This window comes from Canis lupus, chromosome 15 (assembly GCF_003254725.2).
Source record: "Canis lupus dingo isolate Sandy chromosome 15, ASM325472v2, whole genome shotgun sequence".
Classification (NCBI taxonomy): domain Eukaryota; kingdom Metazoa; phylum Chordata; class Mammalia; order Carnivora; family Canidae; genus Canis; species Canis lupus.
In genome coordinates this window covers 9,469,196-9,492,094 of record NC_064257.1, presented here as the reverse complement: position 1 = coordinate 9,492,094, position 22,899 = coordinate 9,469,196, and the positions used below count along the sequence as shown (strand labels likewise).

Sequence of the window (22,899 nt, the reverse complement as noted above, 5' to 3'; positions counted from 1 at the left end):
AGAAAAGTTGAATTAAGAATATTTCTGCACTATACACTATGGGCAAATTGTTAAGTAAATTAGAGCATAACCATATGATGGCTCATTGGAAAACTCTTACAAATATAGTATTAAATGAAAAAAAAAACAAATATAGTATTAAATGAAAAAAGCGAGAGATAGAATCTATATACTTTATAATCTCAACTATATTAAAATATACCTATAGAAACTCAAAAGGAAATTTGCCATAATGACTTCCCTAGCTGCTAAGATTTAGGGTGATTTTCTCATTTCTTTACACTTCATTTTTATTTTTCTTCATTTAACAAAAATTGTTTTTATAATTGAAGTAAAAGGAAATAATTTCCCAAGTGTTATCCCTCCTTTATTTTTCTCTCTTTAAGTAATAAAGAGGGGAGCACAGATAAAATGAAATAGATAAGAAACCGAAACCAAAAGGGAACAAGGGGAAAACAGGGAGAAAGCATAAAACAGACTCCAGTAGCAGCAGGGCAACAGACTCCGCTGCTAAGTACTGGCCTGCTGTCTGTCACTAATTAGATCTCCTCTGTCCTTCTACTCCTTTTCCAACCCAGATGTACTTTGTTGTGTTGTCATTTTCAAAGAAAATTGGCAGCCTCAAGTAACTTTTATAGAATGCGCTGAAGTTATTTCAAACAGTTTTAAACCTTTGGTTCACGAACCTCTATAAAGTTTGTTAAATGCTGGTGTGTCAAATGGATCCGTTAAATGGCCAAAGTTTGGTTTGGGTAACCCACTGAAAATAAAACAAATATATTAAAATTTAATTGGCAAAAGCCTTTATAAGCAGTATCTTTAGGGATGCCTAACTGGTAGGTATTTATAATCTATTCCACATACTCTTGGATGAAAAGCATTCTAGGCATAAGCAAGTAGATGACAACAAAGCCACCAAATCCTGAGCTTAACCTATTCTCAACCTCAGTCCCATTAACTCAAATATCTCTAAAACTCATAGGAGACAGAATTGAAGGGGGCTCCCCTCCCAATATTTACTGCCTCTATCAGCAACTCCCATATAATGCCATTTCAGAAAGAAAACATACTAGAGATATTTAATTCAACAAAGATATATATGGAATGATTACTAGGTATCAAGCATTGTATCTGGCACTGTGGTATTTAAAAGACATGGACTCTCCTTCTAAAGGCTTCTTATCTGGTTGAGGAAATATTGCTCACTATTTTTTCTAAAACATAGTCAATATGAATTATTATTAAATACCTAGAAGACTTTTTAACCTGTCTGATCAAAGAACCAAAGTTATTAGTGAATACTATTTAAGAAAACTTCTAAAAATGCTTATCAGGGATTGACAGGACCTAATGAATCCCAGAAGTCAATATACCTCTGATTTTTCTGCTACAGTTTCACAGTAAAACACATTTCAATCATACTCATTTCTTATGAAAACAAAACAACTCCATCACTTTGACATGGTTTTCATTTTCTTTCCATACACAAAAAGTACTGCTAATTATCAATGGAAATTTACATAAAGCCAAGTTAATAATAACCAACCAGTTGTCACTACGAATTATTCTAACATTTCCACATATATTTTTTCTTTCATAAATTTAAAATAAGTTATGTCCTGGAATAAGGAACTGGAAAAAAATCTAACTTACCTGATGCAAGAAAAAAACCTGATTTCTTTTTTTCATTTATTATATTAAAATACAAACTACTAGAAGTAGGAAGAAGAACTTTAAGTGCTTTGGAATTAATTTTTTGTTAGTCTTTGTAACACAAATGTAGCAAAAGGTAGACAAAAAGCAGCAGCTTTTTAAACCGGAACCATATATACAATTTCTAATAAAAGATAATTTGGTTCAACTACATGAAATAGACTTTTTTAGTTCATATGGAAAGTCAATCATCACTAAAAGATTATTTCTTTTAAGGGGGAAAGCATTCCAAGTCCCAAGTAACTGACTTAAGAAACAAACTTTCAGAACACAATTTGTTCTGAGGCAGGGGATACAAGTGTGTGTGTATGTGTGTGTGTGTATATATATATATTCTGCCTCTCAATATAATACTTGTTTTTATATCCTAGTTTCAAACACTCTACACAGTAAGAGAAAAATTCTGAATAAATGTAAAAGGAACCATAAATTCTTCAGAATTACTGTTTACCATAAGTTTACAAGCTAATAAGTATTGAACTACAGAAACTATAGAAACTTGGGTTCTCATCTTAGATTTACCACTCAAAAGCTGCGTGATTTGCTAAACCAATTTAGGTCTTAATTTAATCACTTGTTTAAAAAACAAACCCCCTCCTGCATTAAAAAAAAAAAAAAAAGACCTCTGGGACTCATACAAGATTCCTCTTTAACTCTAAAAGTATGTGGTTTATGAAAATGAATGTCTTACTTGTTTGGTATTTGAGAGAAGATTTCAGTCACCCACTTTTCCAAAGTATCCAGTGTTTCTTGTGGGGAGGGCAGGAAGGAGACAGTGAAATGCAATGTTGTTATTTAAGGTAGAAAGGCAATTAAATTTCTCACTGATCTTTAGGTATAAAACAGGGATACTGTAATTTGGGTGTCACTTGCCACTCCTTAAGCAGTAAAACAACAACAAAAAAATAAATAACAACAGTTTAGAAAACCTTAAGACACATAATTTTGCTATGACTTTTGTATTTTCAGCTAGTAAAGTTAGAAAAAGCACACACATTTAAAAAAAAAAAGAAGTTTTTATCATCAAGCTAGTATGGAGGGCCAAGAGAAAAGAATACACCAACCATCCTCCTACTCCATTCCGAAACTTATTTCCTCTAGGAAGGTTTCTCCCAATTAACCCACACCATACTGATTCTTCTTTCTCAGCATATCTCATTAGTACTTTTACACTCATTTATTTTACATTATTTTATATTTGCTGAGGTTTCAATCTGCAAGTCTTCCTCTTAGGTTTCATATAATATGATTTCTATCTTTTGATTCTTTTATTTCAAACAAAATTCTTTTGAAATTTCTAGTAAAGCAGATATAAGTCCAAAAAGAAAGCCTTTAACCCTTACCTCACTGACTCATTACTATCACTGAATATGTTAGTTACACTAGACACAAGTTTCACTAATTTTCAAGAGGTGTCCCAACAAGATACAAATAAACCAATCAAGCTGTGAATTTATTCTATGCCATTTATATAGAATATTTAACTCTTATTTTATGCACTTAAAAACACTATTTTATTAATTGTATTACATATATAAGTATTATACATAATAACATATTTATAATAAAAGTAGGTATGTGTATATATATACATGTATATATATATACATACACACACATATACATATATATATATATATATATTTTTTTTTTTTTTTTTTAAAGCCCAATGTGGGGCTTGAACTAACAACCCTGAGATTGAGACCTGAGCTGAGATCAAGAGTCCTTCACTTAACTGAGCCATCCAGGCACCCCTAGATATTTAACTCTTAAATGGTAAAATAAATGCTAAAGTTTAAAAATAACTGAATTTAAACTGTACAAGGTTCTCTTATCAAATATCTAGGGCTTATTTTAGAAATTTTCCATAAGCATTAATATGCTCTTATATTTGTCATCACAGACGAAGCGAATGCAAAGGAAATAATACATATTTGAAGAAAAATATATGTTTGTGACAGACTTGGAAATAGTAATTAAAAACTATAAATTTTATACTGAACATGGAACTTCTTATTTGAACAAATGCTGTAAAAGGAATCTAGAAGCACATCTGTAGTCTGAACTAAAGAATCTACCATTCTATATCCATAGTTTTACATTCAAATCAACTTTAGTGGACTAATCTTGATCCTAAATGCAAAAATGTTTTATATTCAACTGCCAAGTCAGCTTTAATTTTTGAGAGAGCAAAATTGTATGCAAAATTGTATAAAAAGGAAGAGTCATATCAGGTGAAACATTACTTTTTCAAAAATAAATGTGCAAACTATTTAAGATATGTCAAAAAGAAACAGTTTGACAACTGGACTAAAGAGATTGAAATGTAAAGAAAACTACCATTTCTTTAATGAGAAAAAGTTAACACAAGTTACTGAAGATAATAAAAGGAGAAGAGAAGTATTGGTCAGTACTTTACATTTAAGACATTTTTGCTATCATTACCACGATGGATTTCAATTAATCATGCCATTTTACTGGACCCTATGTAAAGATGAGAAGACACTTTGCCCTGTCAGTGTTTATGATCAATACAGATTAAATGCAAAACCAAAGATAACAGAAGCAGATGAATGTGACTTAAAAAACCCAATTCATGACCTATTAGTACATTTGGATACTCACAGACTAGCCTAGAGACAAGGCCTGTATCTCTTAAAGAAAAAAAAAAAAAAAAAAAACACATTTGCCTGAGAATCAGATGATTTTGTGCTTCCCTAAGCTATGCCACTTGCTATGTGACTTTTCTGAATCCTCCTGATTTCCTTTAGGTCATATTCAGGTCAAGCACTCTTTAGTGCTTAGAAATTAATAGTACACTGTGACACCGATCAAGGCAAACAAAGCCTAAGAAAGCACTACTTCAAAGTAACTAAGGGCCATAACAGATAATACACTACCTTTAGATTGAACCACCAAAGTCATGTAATGAGCAGAATAGTAACGCATCCAGAATTCTCTCAATCTAGCATGTGTATCAATATTATTCCTTTTTGGCTCATGTTTGAGTGTCTCAGCATTTCCTGCAAAATTAAATAAATAAATAAATTAAAATAAATTAAAAAAAGATGATAAAGATCACAGAAAAAAATAAATTTACTTTGAGCTATATTGAAATTAATTTTTAAAGTTTACTTTGTCAAAGTCTCTACACCAAAAATGCATACTCTGCTACTAATATACTGTAACTAATGAAATAATCTATGTGACTCAACAATATAGAACTAATGTAAAACAATAACATCAATATAGGATAAAAATTCACAAGAAACAATTCTGATGTATATTTTAACACATAAGGAATTAATCTCCATTTGGCAATAACTTAACAACAGTAAATGCCCTAAGCTTCCTTTCTTAATAATTAGTTTAGTATTCAATTCAGATATTATCTCTAAATTATTTTATTAATATTTATGTAATCCTTAAAAATAAACCATATAAAGCAAGGTTGTCATAGAAAAATGTATATAATTATAAAAAATATACAGGAAAGCAAATCATCCTTTGAACGAAGTACTATTTAGATCAACTCATCCCAGATTCTACACTATGGTCAAGAGGGTTAATATGAGGTTCTAACTGAATCCTAACACTAAGAAAAAACCATTATGAAAAACAGATATCATTTAAACAGCTTACCAGTTAAACAAAATTTGGTCACAGCTCAAAAACTATTAGAGAAAATCATTGCTGAATCTCTGTTGATAAATGGAAATGTCAAGTTGGGGTAGAGCACAGACTTTATAATCATATAAACAGAGGTTCAAATCTCACATCCACCACTGTGTGACTTAAGTAAATTAAATAAGTTCCCTGAGCCTATTTCTTTACCTTTAAATGGATATATTGACACCCACCTCACAACATTGTTATGATGATCACCTGACAAAATGTTAGGGCTGTTCTTGATAATATCCAATGTTGGAGAACCAAACACATACATGCTCAACTACTTTCTATTTGAAAAGCTGTCTACTTAATCCTAAAAGGTAAAAGGTACCTAGCTACTGTGCTTTCATAATCTGCCATTCTTTATCAACTTTTCATATTTTCAATCTGCTTCAATTAGAAGATATGAAATAAGATGAAGTATCTTACCCCAAAAAAATTTCCCCATAGGATGTCCAGGTCTTGCAAGGCTTCCAAACAACATTTCCTTTCTGTTTGCATCAGAAGGTCTTGCAAGTTGATATTCTGTCAGTTTTAAAGAAACACTTTTAATAAAATACAGTATTTGCTATATTAATGGAAATTCAAGAACTGAACTGCACAGAACTGAAAGTAAGGAAGTAAAAATTATTATGAATTGTGTACTGTAAGACTGAAGTGGGGAACTAAATTACCTAGACCAGGCTCTACTACTTAACATATTCTGTAACTCTGGGCAGTCAGGGCACCTTTCTAGAGGTTTTCTCTTAGTTTCAAATGAAAAAGATAATGACTTAAAGGTTTCAATTCTAGGATACTACGTCTAAGATTTTACTGATCAAGGGCTACTAATAAAATGTTAAATCAAATTCCTTATTACCTGGGAACTCTGTCATATATATTGTTCAAATTTCCTCTAAAACTGTCACTAAGAAAGTATTGATGGTTAAGAACAATTACTTTAAAGTCAGAAATTATCTTGGCTAGAATCCAACTTCTGTCATAGATAAGCTGTACAACCTTGAGGATATTTTCTAACTTCCCTGATTCTATTTCTGCACCTATATAATGAGCGACTAGGACTTAGTTCATAGGATTTTTATAAGGATTAAATAAGATATATTCCTTCAACAATTATTTACTGAACATCTACTATGAGGTAGGTACTACTGAATCAGTTGCTAGAGGCAGAAATGTGAAAAAAAAAGGGGGGGGGGGGACCCAGGCTCTGCCCTTAAAGAGTTTACATTCTAGTAGGGGAGATGAATAATGAACATGAATGAGATGAACAATGAATAAGCCAACAAATTGATTCTAAACATAGTATCAGTGGTGGGTGAGGTAAGAAAAATCTGTGTAAGAGAATGGAGAGTGACAACAGGGTGGGCATGAAAGCTCTGAGGTGACAAGTGAGCAACACCCAAATAAAGTGAGGATGGTATCGTAAGAAATTTTGGGGAAGTCTTCTAGGTATGGAAATTATAAATTCAAAGGCTTTAAGACAAGAAAAATCTTACTGAATTAAGAGGCAGCAAAGAGGCCAATGGAACTGTTTATTAATCAGAGAAGCTGAGAGGCGATAGAAATTAGTTTGCTATGGTCAAGTGCTACAACGCATAGGGTATTATGAAAATAAAAAAGGGTTGTCACCTTACCTAATTTTGTTTTATTTGTGTGTGGGTGAATTTATTGGGGGGGTGGTTAGAAAAAGAGGCTTTCTGGGGAATGACTCAAGCTGAGCACTGAGGGACAAACTGGAGTTTTCTAGGGAATAGTTTTTTAGGGAACAGGAGAAATGGGTGTGTGTAAAACATTTTAAGGAGAAAATCTTAAAGGAGAAGGAGATTATAGAACCTCTGAAAAACAGATGTTGCTTTTTGGTTGAGCAATGTTCAGAATCAAAGCAGAAGAAGCAAGGTATCAGACTGAAGAGATAAGGAAAGAACAATTTTTGAAAAAAACTAGGGAAATGACTGATTCTGGAACTCTGAGTTAAGTACTAACCTCTCTAAGCTGTGATGTCATTACATGTCAAATACAGATAATAAGGAATAATAATCACAATAATGCGTACAATACATGCTCAATTAGAGGTCAGCTATTATTACTTATCATAGGAGTAATGTCAAGACGTTAAGAGAATGACATCAGACTCGGATTTTAGTAAGTTCATTCTAGTTATAAAAGTAGAGAATGGGTTGAAGGGAAGCAAAAGGAAAGACAAGAAAACTGATCAGGGGTCATCGCTGTTATATTTGGTAAAGAGAGTGGAAACAAAAGTGGAGAGGATTGGAAGAAACAGAAGTAAACATTTTCAAAATACTTTAGTTGTAGACTATAAAGTCTAAATCAACAATGAGACAGTAAAAAATATATACATAGCTTCAACAAAGTAAATTCTTAAAAAATTCTGTAAAAAAGTGTGAAGAGGGATCCCTGGGTGGCGCAGCGGTTTGGTGCTTGCCTTTGGCCCAGGGCGCGATCCCGGAGATCCGGGATCGAATCCCATGTCGGGCTGCCGGTGCATGGAGCCTGCTTCTCCCTCTGCTTCTCCCTCTGCCTATGTCTCTCTCTCTGTGTGACTATCATAAACAAATAAAAATTTAAAAAAAAAAAAAAAGTGTGAAGATATGGCTACAATACAAAAAAAAAAAAAAATTCCATTATTAAGTGTGGTAGGTTGAATAAAAGCCCCCGAAGATGTATATATACATCCTAATCCCCAAAACCTGTGAATAGGTTACCTTACATGGTAAAAGGAATTTCAGGGTATGAAATTAAATTAAGATCCTGAGAAGGAGAGGTTATCCTGGATTATCTGGGTGGTTCCAATTATAAACATAAGCGTCCTTATAAGAGAAAGGCAAGAGGGTCAATGTCAGAGAAAAGATGTAAGGACATAAGCAGAGTTCAGAGAGGATTCTACCCTGATGACTCTTAAGATAGAGAAAGGAGCCATAGCCCAGGGACACAAATGTAACTAGAAGGTGAAAAAGGCTTCTCTCTTAAAGCCTCCAAAAGGAATGCACCTAAGGAAATAATTTAGACTTCTGACTTTCAAAGTTTAAAAAAATAAATTTGTGATATTTTGAGTCACTAAGTTTCTGGTAATTTGTTTCAGTGGAACCAGAAAGATAATAGACATGTCAACATATCCACAAAAAGTGACATATCCACACAACTGATAAAAATAGAGTATAAATGGGATGCCTGGGTGGCTCAGCGGTTGAGAGTCTGTCTGCCTCCTAATCAAGTCCTGCACTGGGCTCCTGCATGGAAGCCTGCTTCTCCCTCTGCCTGTGTCTCTGCCTCTCTCTGTCTCTCATGAATAAATAAATAAAATATTTTTTTAAAAAATAGAGTATAAATATCTGAACACTTAGAAAACACATTCTGCTACTTGATTAGATTTTAAAAGGCTGTGGCCATATTCTCAATATCAATCACTAAGACACATCATGTAGGAAGTTATACGTTTGTGTAGGAACTATCCACTAAAATAAAAAGCTAATCATTAAGAACAATTTTTTTCTCCATGATCTTCTTTTAGCAATATGCTAATCCTATTTGAAAACCTACCCAGTGTGACCACTGACATGAGTCTGTTACCAAATGTATTCAAGAAAGCTATAAAACACTGAACACACCTATCTGTAATGCATAAATAAATGCTATAAATACAAGTGTATAACCACTCCTTTGAAAGAGTAGAACAAAAATAGATCATCAATGCAGGGCACAGTGATAGAGTAATGAAGTTAGAACTATCATAAGAAATTAAAAACCAGGGGGATCCCTGGGTGGCTCAGCGGTTTAGCGCCTGCCTTTGGCCCAGGGCGTGGTCCAGGGCGGAGTCCCTCGTCAGGCTCCCGGCATGGAGCCTGCTTCTCCCTCCTCCTGTGTCTCTGCCTCTCTCTCTCTCTATCATAAATAAATAACTCTTTAAAAAAAAAAGAAATTAAAAACCAGGGCAGCCCGGCTGGCTCAGTGGTTTAGCACTGCCTTCAGGCCAGGGCATGATCCTGGAGACCCGGGATTGAGTCCCACGTCTGGCTCCCTGGATGGAGCCTGCTTCTTCCTCTGCCTGTGTCTCTGCCTCTCTCTCTCTCTGTGTCTCTCATGAATAAATAAATAAAATCTTAATTAAAAACCAAAGAAAGAACCTTTTTTATAAGTGGAGAGGAATTAAAAAAAAAAAAAAAGGAAAATGAGAAGATGAATCTGCCAAGAAAGTTGAACTTCACTTCAACTTCTCTTACATGGAATGGGCCATCCAAGCAAGCAGGCAACTACATGTGATTGAGAGAAGAATAATACAAGAAAGACTATCACAACTGAATAGAAGAAAGCAGTATCAGACTACTGAGCTTTCAAAACTGGTTAATAAATACTAAAGTTATTACACCAGTTACAATTTAAGAGCTCCCCCATCTCCCTGATCCTAAGTAAATCCTTCATATTCAGTTCAGAAAGCTAAGTGACTAATGACATAAAATTAGTTCTTTGTATCAGGTCACAAATGGAAGTAGGTCTCCTATCATCAAAAACAAATAAACGAGCAGAGCAAAACAAAAAGAACAAAGCTTTTAGCTTAAGTTCATTTTAAACCAAACTACTTATTGCATCTGTGTGTATACACATATCATATATCACATGTATATATAAATATTTCTGCATAATATTTCAAAATATAATATATTCTCTCTTAAACTTTAAAATTGAATCAAAGGTTTAATTTTGTAAATACCAACACTTCAAACCAATCTAGAAAATATATGAAGAAAAATACACTTCAAAGTATTTAAGACAGAGAATAGTTCCTAGGTCTCAAAAAGTAGGAAAGGCTTTTAGAGTTTTCCTTGGTTATTTTGGTTTGTCATCCACTCAACAAATACTTATCTGGGCCTATGAGACATTGTGGTAGGCAAATAACAAAAATGAAGAAAATAAATCACTGGTTACAAGGAGCTAGAAGAGCTAGGAACTCCATCCCGCCCTCTTTTACAAATAAGTTGAGGGCCACAGCCAGTTAAATTTCTAGAAGTAAAACACAATCTGCTGACTCCCAGACAGATGGCTCGCTCTAGCCATCTGCAGTTTACTCAGCTTAATGAATGCACCAAGTCATTATTACAACTCAACACTGAATTAAGCCAAAGAGGAAAATGCCACAAAAGGAGAAGAAACAAGTATAGAAACTTTCCTCTTAGTTTGTTGCAAATCAAGCCTAGCCTGTATGAATTGAAAGTCCCCCCAAGTCTAGTATTACATGTTTCCAATGCTAAAATAAGGCAAGCAGGGTTATTCTATGGCGGTGCTATTTATTGGAACTCTGTAATTAAGAGATACCTACAGCACAGCTTTATAATGAAGCCTCACCCTATATAAGTACAGTTTTCCTTATAGTCTTCCTTCTTTAAAACTTAAGATAAGGAAAACTGTCAAAAAACAAACTTAAATGCATTTCCTACTCAGGAATTTAGTTTCTTCACCCATAAATATATCATAATTGTTTTCAGGACTACCAAAATTCAAACCACATGCACCTATACACAGAGGTAACAACAGGTAAGCTATTTAAATATCAGAATGGTATTTAAAACCTCAGAGAAAATGTCTCTTCATACAAAAGGAGTTACATGAACTTTTAAGGTTTTAACATCTAGTATCAGCCTTAAGAATTAGGCTACCATCCTGTAAAAGATTAGTCACTATGGTAAAACCCTCAAAAAACAAACACTGAAAAAAAATCTATCATTCTTTTATTTCAAATCTATACTGAATTATAAGACATTTAAAGGTTCAGGAATGGGGATCCCTGGGTAGCTCAGTGGTTTAGCACCTGCCTTTGAACCAGGGCGTGATCCTGGAGTCCCGGGACTGAGTCCACATCAGGCTTCCTGCATGGAGCCTGTTTCTCTCTCTGCCTCTGTCTCTGTCTCTCATGAATAAATAAATAAAATCTATAAAAAATAAATAAATAAAGGTTCAGGAATAAATGACACATTTATTCCAATTAGGCCCTTTATGATATAAAGATAAAATGATCTAATAATAGAGAATGATAAATGGGGGCGCCTGGGTGGCTCAGCAGTTGAGCATCTGTCTTTGGCTCAGAGTGTGATTCCAGGATTCCGGCATTGAGTCCTGCATCGGGCTCCCTGTGAGGAGCCTCCTTCTCTTGCTGCCTATGTCTCTGTCTCTCATGAATGAATAAATAAAATCTTAAAAAAAGAAAAAAAAGATAAATGTGCTAAATATCTAGTTCAATGCAAGAAACAGTTGTAAGACATAAAGCTATTACTTATCTTAGCTATTAGTAAGTTAAGTATAGCTATATCTATTACTTATAAAGATATTATTTATCTTACCACTATCAACAGCTTCAACTTCACGGTCAATTGCATCTCTGATCATTAGTGGATGGATGAAGAATTGAGCCCATCTGAAAAATAAAAAACAAACCCAGCATTTCTGCTTTTATTCAAAAAAAATATTTTCATCACTGAACATCTATCTTTTGATTAAGAAACTGGGATGCCTGGGTGGCTCAGCGGTTAAACATCTGCCTTTGGGTCAGGGTGTGATCCTGGAGTCCTGGGATTGAGTCCCACATTGGGCTCCCTGCATGAAAAACGCTTCTCCCTCTGCTGAGATGTTTTTCCTGTATTCTTGCAATGCTTATACTTCGTTAAAATTATTCCTAAGTATTTTATTTTGGGAATATTATTGTCACAGAAAATTTTTCTTAATTTCATTTTTGGATTTTTTATTGCTTGTGTATAGCAATGGAGGTATTTATGGCTATAAATTTCCTTTTGTGCACAGCTTTTGTTGCATCCTATACATTTTTGTATTTTGAATTTTTCCCTTTTCATTATCTCTAAGTATTTTTTTAACTTCTTTTGTGATTTCTTCTTTGACCCACTGATTATTTGAGAGTCTATGGTTTAATTTCTACACGTGTGCAAAGTTTCCTTATGTTACTAATTTTTTAAAGAATTTTATTTATTTATTCATATGAGAGAGAGAGAGAGAGAGAGAGAGAGAGAGAGAGACAGGCAGAGAGAGAAGCAGGCTCCATGCCGGAAGCCCGATGTGGGACTCAATCCTGGGACTCCAGGATCACACCCTGGGCCAAAGGCAGGTGCTGAACTGCTGAGCCACCCAGGGATCCGCTGTTACTGATTTCTAATTCCATTCCATTATGGTTACAGAACAGTCTCTATAATTTTAACCCTTTCAAATTTATTGGAATTTTTTTTAGACTTTTATATTTATTTATTCATGAGAGACACAGGGAGAGAGAGAGAGGCAGACATAAGCAGGGGAGGAGCAGGCTTCCCGCGGGGAGCCCGATATGGAACTCAATCCCAGGATCCCAAGATCCCAACCTGAGCCAAAGGCAGAGTCCGATGTGAGGCTCAATCCCAGGATCCTAAGATCATAACCTGAGCTGAATGCAGACACTGAATTGACTGAGCAACCAACCACACAGATACCCCTCAAATTGTTCTTTTAGAAGTTACCCTAAAAAATATTATATGGATCCTTTTAACAATGTCTAATGCTAATATTTTACCCCCCAAAATGCCTTTTCTCCTTTATATTACTACTAATATGCTATTATTGCTTTAATCCTGTGCACTTTCTGAATTTCCAAATTATTGTTTTAAATAATCAATGTTCATTTCTATTACATAAAATGATTTTCATTGTTCTTTTTTCATCTCTGACCATTTTCTTTCTACTTGAAATTCTTCAGAATTTCCTTCAATAAGTTGGCTGCTGGCACAGTCAGTTGTGTGTCTGAGGTCTATTTTACAATCATTCTTAAAAGATATTTTTGCTTGGTATAGAATTTGTGGTGGGTAGCTATTTTCTTTCAGGCCACTGGACATACCCTACGTCTCACACCTTCCACTATTGCTGAATAGTCATCAATCTAATATTCCTTTGAAGGAGTTTTCCCTTTTTATCTGGCAAAGATTCTCTATATTTGGTTTTCTATAAAACCACTAGGTTTTCCTACATTTGGATTTATTTTAATGTGCACTTTTGGAATTTGCTAGGTTTCTTTAACGTTGGACTTGATGTTCTGAAAGATTTCCAGCGGTCAACCTTCAAATACTGTGTCTTCTCCATTTTTCTTTCCCCTCCTAGGACTCCACTGGACATTTCTGGTCTATTCTCTATGCCTCTTTTTCTTTTCTCTGTATTGTCCCCTCTTTATGTTGTATTTCAAATTTCTTTTGGCCTATCTTCCAGTTTACTAACTCTTATCTTCAGCTGTATCTACTCTTTTCTTAAACCAGGCTATTAAGTTTTCAATTTCAATCATATTTCAGTTCAAGATGTTCTTTTTATTTTCCAAATCTCACGTTATAGTTTCCTATTCCTTGCAACTGTACTCAAACTTGTACCTTCTTTCTTTTTGTAAGATTTATTTTAGAAGAGAGTCTGAATGGGGAGAGGCAGGAGAGAATCCAAACAAATTCCTTGCTGAGCGGGGAGCCCAATGCAGAGTTCAATCCCAGGACCCCAAGATCATGATGTAAACCAAAATCAATGCTCAACTGACTAAGCCACTCAGGTGCTCCAATGCCTGATTTCATTAAAAACAAAGTATAACCATTTTTATAATCTGTCTCCAATCATTCCAATGCCTAAAATCTCTAATGCATTATTAAAAGTCTGTGTTTTTTTTTTTTTTAAGATTTTATTTATTTATTCATGATAGTCACACAGAGAGAGACAGAGAGGCAGAGACACAGGCAGAGGGAGAAGCAGGCTCCATGCAGGGAGCCCGACGTGGGATTCGATCCCGGGTCTCCAGGATCGCACCCCCGGGCCAAAGGCAGGCACCAAACCGCTGCACCACCCAGGGATCCCTTTGTTTTCTGTTCTCACTCATGTCTTGTTTTGTGTGTCCACCTACATTTGACTGAATGCTGATCATTTTACTTGAAAAACTATTTATAGGAGCACTAATGTTAAGGCCTAGGATGAAGCATTTTCTTGGGTTGTATTTTTTTTCACCTCCACAGATTTACCTCAAGTACAACTGACAAAATTATATTTTTTTTCTTTTTTTTTTTAAAGTAGGTCCCACACCTAGCACCAATGCAGGGCTTAAACTCACAACCCTGAGATCAAACCTGAGCTGAGACCAAGAGTCAAATACTTAACTAACTGAGCCACTCAGGCACCCCCCCTCCCAATTATATATATTTAAAGTGTACAACATGATGATTTTCATCATGCTGAACATTATATCTTCAGAACTTATTCATCTTATAACTGAAGATGGTGCCCTTTGACCATCATCTCCCCATCTCCCCACTCTCCAGCCTCTGGTAACCACCATTCTACTCTGTTTCTATGAATGTGGATTTTTTTCTTTCTTTTCCTTTTTACTCATTTAATTTTAATTTTTTATTTTTCTATTTGGTTCCACATAGGTGACATCATACAATATTTGTCTTTCTTGTGTGGCTTATTTCACTTAGTTTAATGTCCTCTAGGTTCATCCCAGCAGTTGCAAATGACAATTTCTTTCTTTCTCATAGCCATTATATTCCATGGAATATCTCATAATATTCCACTGTCTACCTCTATCTATAGGTATTTCACATTTCCTTCATCCATTTATCCATCAACGGAAGCATTTACTTTTTAAAGAATTTGTGCTTGCTTCTCTCAGGCATCTGAGAACACTACCAGTTCTCAACTGTGTTAGATCACAATGAAGGCTTGAAGTTCACCAGAAAACTCGGGCATTTTGAAAATAGGCTGTAATTCCTTTGAATGGCTGATCTATTTTCTCAATTTCAGTCCCAGCTTACTATAAAGGAGGGTCTTCTATTAGATATCCCACTTTGTGGACATCCAGGGCTTTGATATTTCTTGCCCTTGCCCTGAAATACTGATAAAGTCAAGTCCAAATTTATTGAAATTAGCAAATGCCACCAGGGCAAAAGCAGCTTCCATTTTCATTTACTTAGCAGAGTAAAAATTGATTTCCTCAACTTTTTACGTAAATGATCCAAGATACTAATAAACAATGTGACCTGTGTGACAGAATTGGATTTTACTGACCTATTAAAAAATACTAGCATTTAATACATGCTACATGAGTCCTTTGCAAATGAACCACAGACATTTTATTCCTTAATAAATGTATAATTTTATCATACTTTCTTTTCAAGATTTTATTCACTTATTTGAAAGAGAGAGCAAGCATGAGCAGGAGAGGCAGAGGGAGAAGCAGACTCCTCACTGAGCAGGGAGCCAGATTCGGGGCTTAATCGCAGAACCCCAGAATCATGACCTGAACTGAAGGCAGATGCGTAACTGACTGAGCCACCCAGGCACCTCTATCATACTAACTATAATAGAAGCAATACTTAACATTCTACCACTATCATTTGTCATACATTCATGATTTGGTATTCTTATTAATTTTCCAATTAATATAGTAGCATTCTTCTTTTAATCTGGTAGGTTTTTTGTAAGTAGAAATAATATGCAAATATCTTTTGATATACAAGCAATCCCTAAATCAAAAATGTACAGAACCTCTTTAATAAGAAATAAGTAAAGTTGTTTAACTTTATACCACATTCCATCAAATCTGAAGTGGTCAGCATTTATTCAACATACCCTTTGCCTAATCTTTTTTCCAATAAAATGTTTTTTTTTTCCTTCTTTGTATTTAGATATAACCAAATGTGGGTTTTTCTGGTTGGGGGAGAGGATTGTTGGTTGGTTTGTTTTAGGGTTTGGGTTTTTTTTTTGGTCTTTTTAACTTTTTTTTTTTTTTAAGATTGTATTTATTTATTCATGAGAGACACAGAGACAGAGAAGTAGAGACATAGGCAGAGGGAGAAGCAGGCTCCATGCAGGGAGCCCAGTATGGGACTTGATCTCGGGATCCCAGGACCACACCCTGAACTGAAGGCAGACACTCAATTGCCAAGCCACCCAGGCGTGCCTTGTTTGTTTTTCAGTCATATAAAATCATGAGGGGATCCCTGGGTGGCGCAGCGGTTTGGCGCCTGCCTTTGGCCCAGGGCGCGATCCTGGAGACCCGGGATCAAATCCCACATCGGGCTCACGGTGCATGGAGCCTGCTTCTCCCTCTGCCTGTGTCTCTGCCTCTCTCTCTCTCTCTCTCTCTCTCTGTGACTATCATAAATAAAAAATAATAATAATAATAAAATAAAATAAAATAAAATCATGAGAATTCAACATGACTACTGCTTAAGATTTCTTGGGATGCCTGGGTGGCTCAGTGGTTGAGTGTCTGCCTTCAGTTGAGGGCATAATTCCAGAGATGGGGATCGAGTCTCACATCGGGCTCCTTGCAGGAAGCCTGCTTTCTTCCTCTGTTAGGTTTCTGCCTCTCTCTCTCTCTCTCTCTCTCTCGGTCTCTCATGAATAAATAAAATCTAAAAAAAAAAAAAAAAAAGATTGCTTCACACATACGAATACCTGTTTGGATTTTGTGGACCTTGGGAGCTAAAAACTTTGAAATGAGCAAACATGCAATCATCCTCAAGGTATTCCTGATTTTATAAATTCACAGAAAAGATAACCTTGAGCATCATTTGCTCTGCCTTCGTTGATTTTGTCCCTATCCTTTTGTTTAATCAAAGAAACATTGAGTATCAAATATATGGGCTATGGACATGTCCTTAAGTATACAATTAAAAACAGCTATAAAATAATTCACTCAATACGGGTAGACAGCCATATTAGAGATTCATGAAGAAAACGAGAATGTCATATCCTATCATAGATAACATCATCACAGTAATAGTGTCAATTTTAATGGGATTTTGACAGTTTTAGCAAAAGAGTTGTTAATTTGGGGGTTCAGAAACACATATGTATTCCATTGAAAATAATGGTATATGTTTCCAACTTATGGGAATTTACCCAAAAGATTTTTTAGAGTCAAATTAATCTCTCAAGGGAAGAGAAAATGACCAGAGTTCTCTGGTCATTTATGGTAACTTTATGGTAATTTTTTCTACATAGAAACAGTATTAATTCATTCAACAGGTATCTGTGTGTCTGTCAAATTTTTTTTTTTTTTAAGATTTTATTTATTTATTCATGAGATAGAGAGAGGCAGAGACACAGGCAGAGGGAGAAGCAGGCTCCATGTAGGGAGCCCAACGTGGGACTTGATCCCAGGTCTCCAGGATCACACCCTGGCTGAAGGCGACGCTAAACCGCTGAGCCACCAGGGCTGCCCATGTCTGTCAAATTCTTGGTGCCGGAGAGATATCAACAAAAAAAATTGACAAAAATCTCTACCGTCAAAGGCTTACATTACACTGGTCAAATTCAAGATTTCTTTTTTTATATTACAATCTTATATTTATCTAGAATTCAGCATGAAGTGACTTCTTTTTTCTAGTGTAGACTTTGGTCTGCAACCTTGTGGTGTCAAAACTCTACTAACACATGGACATAAACTTTCTGGAAAACAATTTTGCAGTGAGTATCAAAAGCTTAAAAAGAAGCCTTACAGGAAGCCTGGGTGGCTCAACTGGTTAAGCGTTTGCCTTTGGCTCAGGTTGTGATCCTGAGTCCTGAGATCGAGCCCCATGTTGGGCTTTCTGCTCAGCAGAGAGTGTGCTTCTCCCTTTTCCTTTGCCCCTCCCCATAGTTCCTGGGTGGTCTCTCTCTGCTCACTCTTTCAAATAAATGAATAAAATTTTTTTTAAAAAGCCTTAAAATTCCACATGCAAAAAAAAAAAAAAAAAAAAAAAAAAGCAGATATACTCAGCAATTTTACTTCCTAGAAGTTAAATAATTTAAAATGTGCACAAATATTAAGATATTCATTACAGCAAATTTCCATAATACTAGAAAACTGAACACAATTCAATTAATCATAGCTGACTTGCTGAACAGATATGCTACTTTTATACAATAAAAATAACACAATCTCTTAATACTATGTTTTATAAATTATAAAATGATGTATAAAAATAATTTATCTTGTTTAAAAATATAAAAGGATTCACCCACATATGGAATTTAAGAAACAAAACAAATGAACAAAGGGAAGTAAAGGAACAAATCAAAAAATAGACCCTTAACTACAGAGATCAAATAGATGGGTGCCAGAAAGGTGGGTGGGAGGATGGGTGAAACAGTGGAAGTGATTAAGAGTACACTTATCTTAATGAGCACTGAGAAATATACAGAACTGATGAATCATTATACTGTACATGTGAAAAGAACTTAACACTTAACTTAACACTTAACACTTACTGAAACTAAAACTTTCAAATTAAAATATAAAAAAATATGAATAACATGATCTCATATATATTTAAAAAAATAGATGGCTATATACCTAACATTAGCCAGTTATCTTCAGATTATAAAACAGAATCAGTCATATCTGTTTTCTGCTTCTATTTTTCCATATTTTTTACTAAATTAGAAAAAATAATTTTAATAATGAGCCAACAGAGTATACATTACTTATGAAACTCAAAGGTATTTAAGGGTTTGCTTAATCTTCAATATAAAGACTAAATATTACAAAACATGAGCAAAGGTGCATTTCATACTTTGCTCATTTTTCCAAATAAAGTATATGATAATTCTACAGAATTAGAGTACTGTTTGAAGAGAAATACCACAGAACAATAATCATATTTACATTTGTAAAATGTTATTATATAATTAAAATAAAAACACATTTTGAGTTAGTTACCTATCCAGGGCTTCCTTGAAGTATTTTCTCTGGACATCAAATTGAAAGACTGTACGTTCACAATCAGTTGAAGCATTATCACTACCTCCATGTTTCTTCAGGAAGGCATCAAATCCATTTTCATCTGGATATTTCAAACTACCCATGAATACCACTAAGTGAAAAAGCACACAAAGTCACAGAACACCAAGATATAGACAATGTTTTTATCATCAAGGATGAAATATCTCAAATACAAAAAACTGGAAGAATATATACCAACATGTTAACATTGGTTTTGTCTGGTTAATACTTAATTTTAAAGAAATATTTTATTTGTATAAAGGTTAAAATGTAAACATAAGCATGTATGCAGGTTATTATTATGAAAATTCCTTTTTTTTTTTTTAAATCATGAAAACTCCTAAGGTGAGAAATTTACCCTCAATTAGCTTAGAAAGTCAGAATATAAATAAATAATTCAGGAAAACAAATACAGATTTAAATATCTATATTTGTATAGCATCCACACAGGTTTCATTGTGGTAAATTCATAATTAAACTGAAGATTTTGTTTGTTTTGATATTATGTCTTTTTATTTTCCGTATTTTTAATGCTTTGCCATCTTGGGGCCTTGCTAACTCTGGAAGAGACAGCCCTTCTCAAAGTTATATAGATTAGATTCCTAGAGACAGGCAATTGTCTCCTGATCTGTTGGCCTTAGCATACCTAAAACAATAATAAAATCTACATTTTAAAATAGTTTTCTAAGTGGTTTCATCCTAATCTACAAAACTAGTGCAGTTAAAGAGATTAAAATAAAGTCTTCCCCTATAATATTCATACATATATTTTTTCTTAGCCTTTTCTCTTATTAAACATATCATACTTCTATCAAACCAGTTACTTATCTTTGAAATCAATTCATACAAATTTGGAGGAAAAAATACACTCAGGAATGATATTTCACAAAGATCTTACTGTGCTCCAAAAAGTGTGCCAGCCCGGGCAGGTCATCAGGATCAGCAAAACTCCCAACTCCAACACAAAGAGCCGCTGCAGACTGGAGTAAGTAGAACACATACAAATAGTGAGTCAATCCTAAAGGAATAATACTGTCATCACATTAAGGATTCACTTGGAGATGGATGTTTTTCCAACAGAAAGTAACAAAATTCTTTCCCTGAATATCAGGAGGAGCAGCAAAGTGAAACTCACCAGAACTGTGTCAGTTTCACCCTGCTGCTCCTCCTCTTGCCATCCTGCCAAATGCTGAACAGGTGCAGACCTAAGGGAAAAAGCAGAAACAGACAGAAAAAAAAAAATGGAAGGGGACTAGCCAGCCCACCCAAGTACCATTTCCTGCCAGCATTTCAGAGTATTGAACCAAGTATGTTTCCTGATTTGTTAGATTTTGGAAATCTGCAGAAGTAATACATCTACATAGATTATCTCTAAAGATCTTAGCAATTAAAGACTCTGTGTCTAGTAACTCAGTTACCAGATGTGAGACTTCTCAGTGTCACTCAGAAAAATTTATTAAAACAGGATAAAAAATAACATGTCAGGAAAACATCTAATAAGATAATAAGTAAATGGTTAAAAAGAAAGTCTTTATTAAAAATCTATAGAACTAAGCTTTAAAGAGGCTCTTTAGTTCTTCATTTCTTGTCATATATAGAATATATATATCAGATATTCTTCCAAAACTTTGGACAAATCAGAGTTTCTAACAAAATAGATGATCAAGAGGTACACCAAACTATGGACTTATGATTAAGGCATACCATTATGTCACTGTAAATTAAAAGATTAAAGGACATAAAACAGGAGAGGAAAATAGTTAATTCAAATTCAATTCAAAGCCAAATCTTTGAAGATAGGAAGTTACTTACTTTCCCAAATTTTTCAAATGTCAATTTTAAAAAGCTAACATATTTGTTGGCACAGACTGTTTTTTGATAAATGGCTATTCTTTTAGAAAGACAGCTTTTAAGAAATATCATGTATCTGGTATAAAGTCTAAAACCATGTGTCAGAAAATGAAAATATGTTTTCAGAAGAACCAAACAGCCTCATTTGATACTGTAAATCCCATTTTGAAGACGAAGGCACATAAACTCAGTTAAAACATGGGGAAATATCCACTTCTTCAAACCACAGTCTAACCTGTTCTGTGATGTTTAATAGGTGCCTAACCTGCTTTCAGCTCCAACTACCCCATTAAGATTTCTTGTCTCGACCAGCAGGGTTGAAGACATTTTTGTATAAGTTGACTTAAACCACAGTCTATCAGTCAGCTTTGACCACAGCAAAAACAGGCTCTGCGATTGCTAGAAGAGAAATTCATACTTGAGAATTATCTACCCAAGAAATTCATACTTGAGAAATTCATACTTGAGAACTGACTTAAGAAAACCCTGAACAAATCATTAATTCTGTATATATCATACTTAAATTTCAACCTTGTTAATTTAGCAAAACTTTCAGATCAAGAACACTTCCTTTTGGGAAGAGCAAAGTGGAAGGGGAAGAAAATGATGCCTCAGAAAAGTAAACTTCTTAGCTAGGTAAGTGTCCTCCAAAAACCTCAAAATTATTTCTTCCCACTTCTTTTATTAATTCTCATATTTACCTTAAACAAAGTCCACATTTTCCAAATAAAAATTAAATCATAAAACCACAGCAAAACCCTAAACTACTCATAAGCCACCTTTTATTTAGACAAACTTAGTTTTTCTTTTGCAGACACTCATTCAATGAATATGATCAATCATAGGACCTTTCCTTTCACAGTGTAACCACTGCACCTGAATAAACAATTTGATTGCATCTTCAAACTATAATAGATTCCTGCATTCCTTTCTAATATGATCCAGAACAATCAGTATCTTATGAAGGAATATACCATACTGAGTTTTCAGAAAAGGCAGCATTTAAACCATTTTTAAATGATCACTACAATCTGCTCTCAATGCTCTAGAAAAGGTAAACATCTAGAGTCTGATCCAAATAAGCAAAATAAAAATATCTACCAAAACACTGGATGTACATCTTCATTTGTCAAAGGGGTTCACAACCGCTATATAAATCTAAGGCATTTTATTACGTCTTGACAATAAAACTGGCTGTTAAAACAAGCTTTTAATTTCACCCTGGAGTCTTGCTTATCAGTTGACAGAAGATATAAAGAAGTCCAAAGCATGGGAAGAGTTGCTGATAGACATAGAAAAACCTTTTAGACAGAAAATATTCAGTTATGAAGTTATGACACAATCAGTTTTACAGCTAAAATGGACCTTAAAAATTATGTATATAATCTAGGGACACTTAGCTGGCTCAGGTGGTAAAGCATTCAACTCTTGATCTCAAGATGAAGTAAATTTGGCCCCCATGTTGGGTAGAGAGATTACTTTAAAAAATAGTAATAATAAAACCTTTTTTAAAAAGCATGTATATAATCTAATCTCATTGTTTTAGAAATGAGAAAATGAAAAGGTGTAAAACCAAAGATAGAGCCAGAATTAAAACTCATGGTTCCTGACTGTCAGTATTCTTTCTACCCTGTGACTTTTATAATTTTTTCCTTTCTATTATTGTTCTATTTGGAATTATGAGGTCTATTTTAAATTAATGTATCAGTTCCCAATTTATTTATTCAGACCCTGATAGAGAGTATCAAGTGGCACACACATATACATTTTTTTTTCCAGTATTTTGGTTTTTATTCCTAAAGTTTTCCAACTAAAACCACTTGTCCTATCATGTTACCCTAAAACAGGCATCCTTCATATTAACCACCTTGTGGTATGTT

General features: G+C 34.3%; 1 protein-coding gene across 4 annotated transcripts in view; it reads right to left on the bottom strand.

The window, feature by feature from the left end:
* The window catches only part of NRDC (nardilysin convertase), a 90,614-nt gene that overhangs the window by 29,041 nt on the left and 38,674 nt on the right, over nucleotides 1-22,899 (bottom strand). For 3 of the 4 annotated variants that reach the window (XM_025420084.3, XM_049094292.1, XM_049094290.1), the window contains exons 3-11: nucleotides 21,285-21,418; nucleotides 20,304-20,373; nucleotides 20,067-20,148; nucleotides 19,106-19,259; nucleotides 11,736-11,809; nucleotides 5,815-5,910; nucleotides 4,614-4,736; nucleotides 2,405-2,462; nucleotides 687-760 (exon numbers count right to left, since the gene is read on the bottom strand). In XM_025420084.3, the coding sequence (XP_025275869.1) occupies nucleotides 687-760; nucleotides 2,405-2,462; nucleotides 4,614-4,736; nucleotides 5,815-5,910; nucleotides 11,736-11,809; nucleotides 19,106-19,259; nucleotides 20,067-20,148; nucleotides 20,304-20,373; nucleotides 21,285-21,418 (865 nt within the window). The remainder of the gene's footprint in view (nucleotides 1-686; nucleotides 761-2,404; nucleotides 2,463-4,613; nucleotides 4,737-5,814; nucleotides 5,911-11,735; nucleotides 11,810-19,105; nucleotides 19,260-20,066; nucleotides 20,149-20,303; nucleotides 20,374-21,284; nucleotides 21,419-22,899) is intronic. The other variant, XM_049094291.1, reaches the window with a different exon arrangement.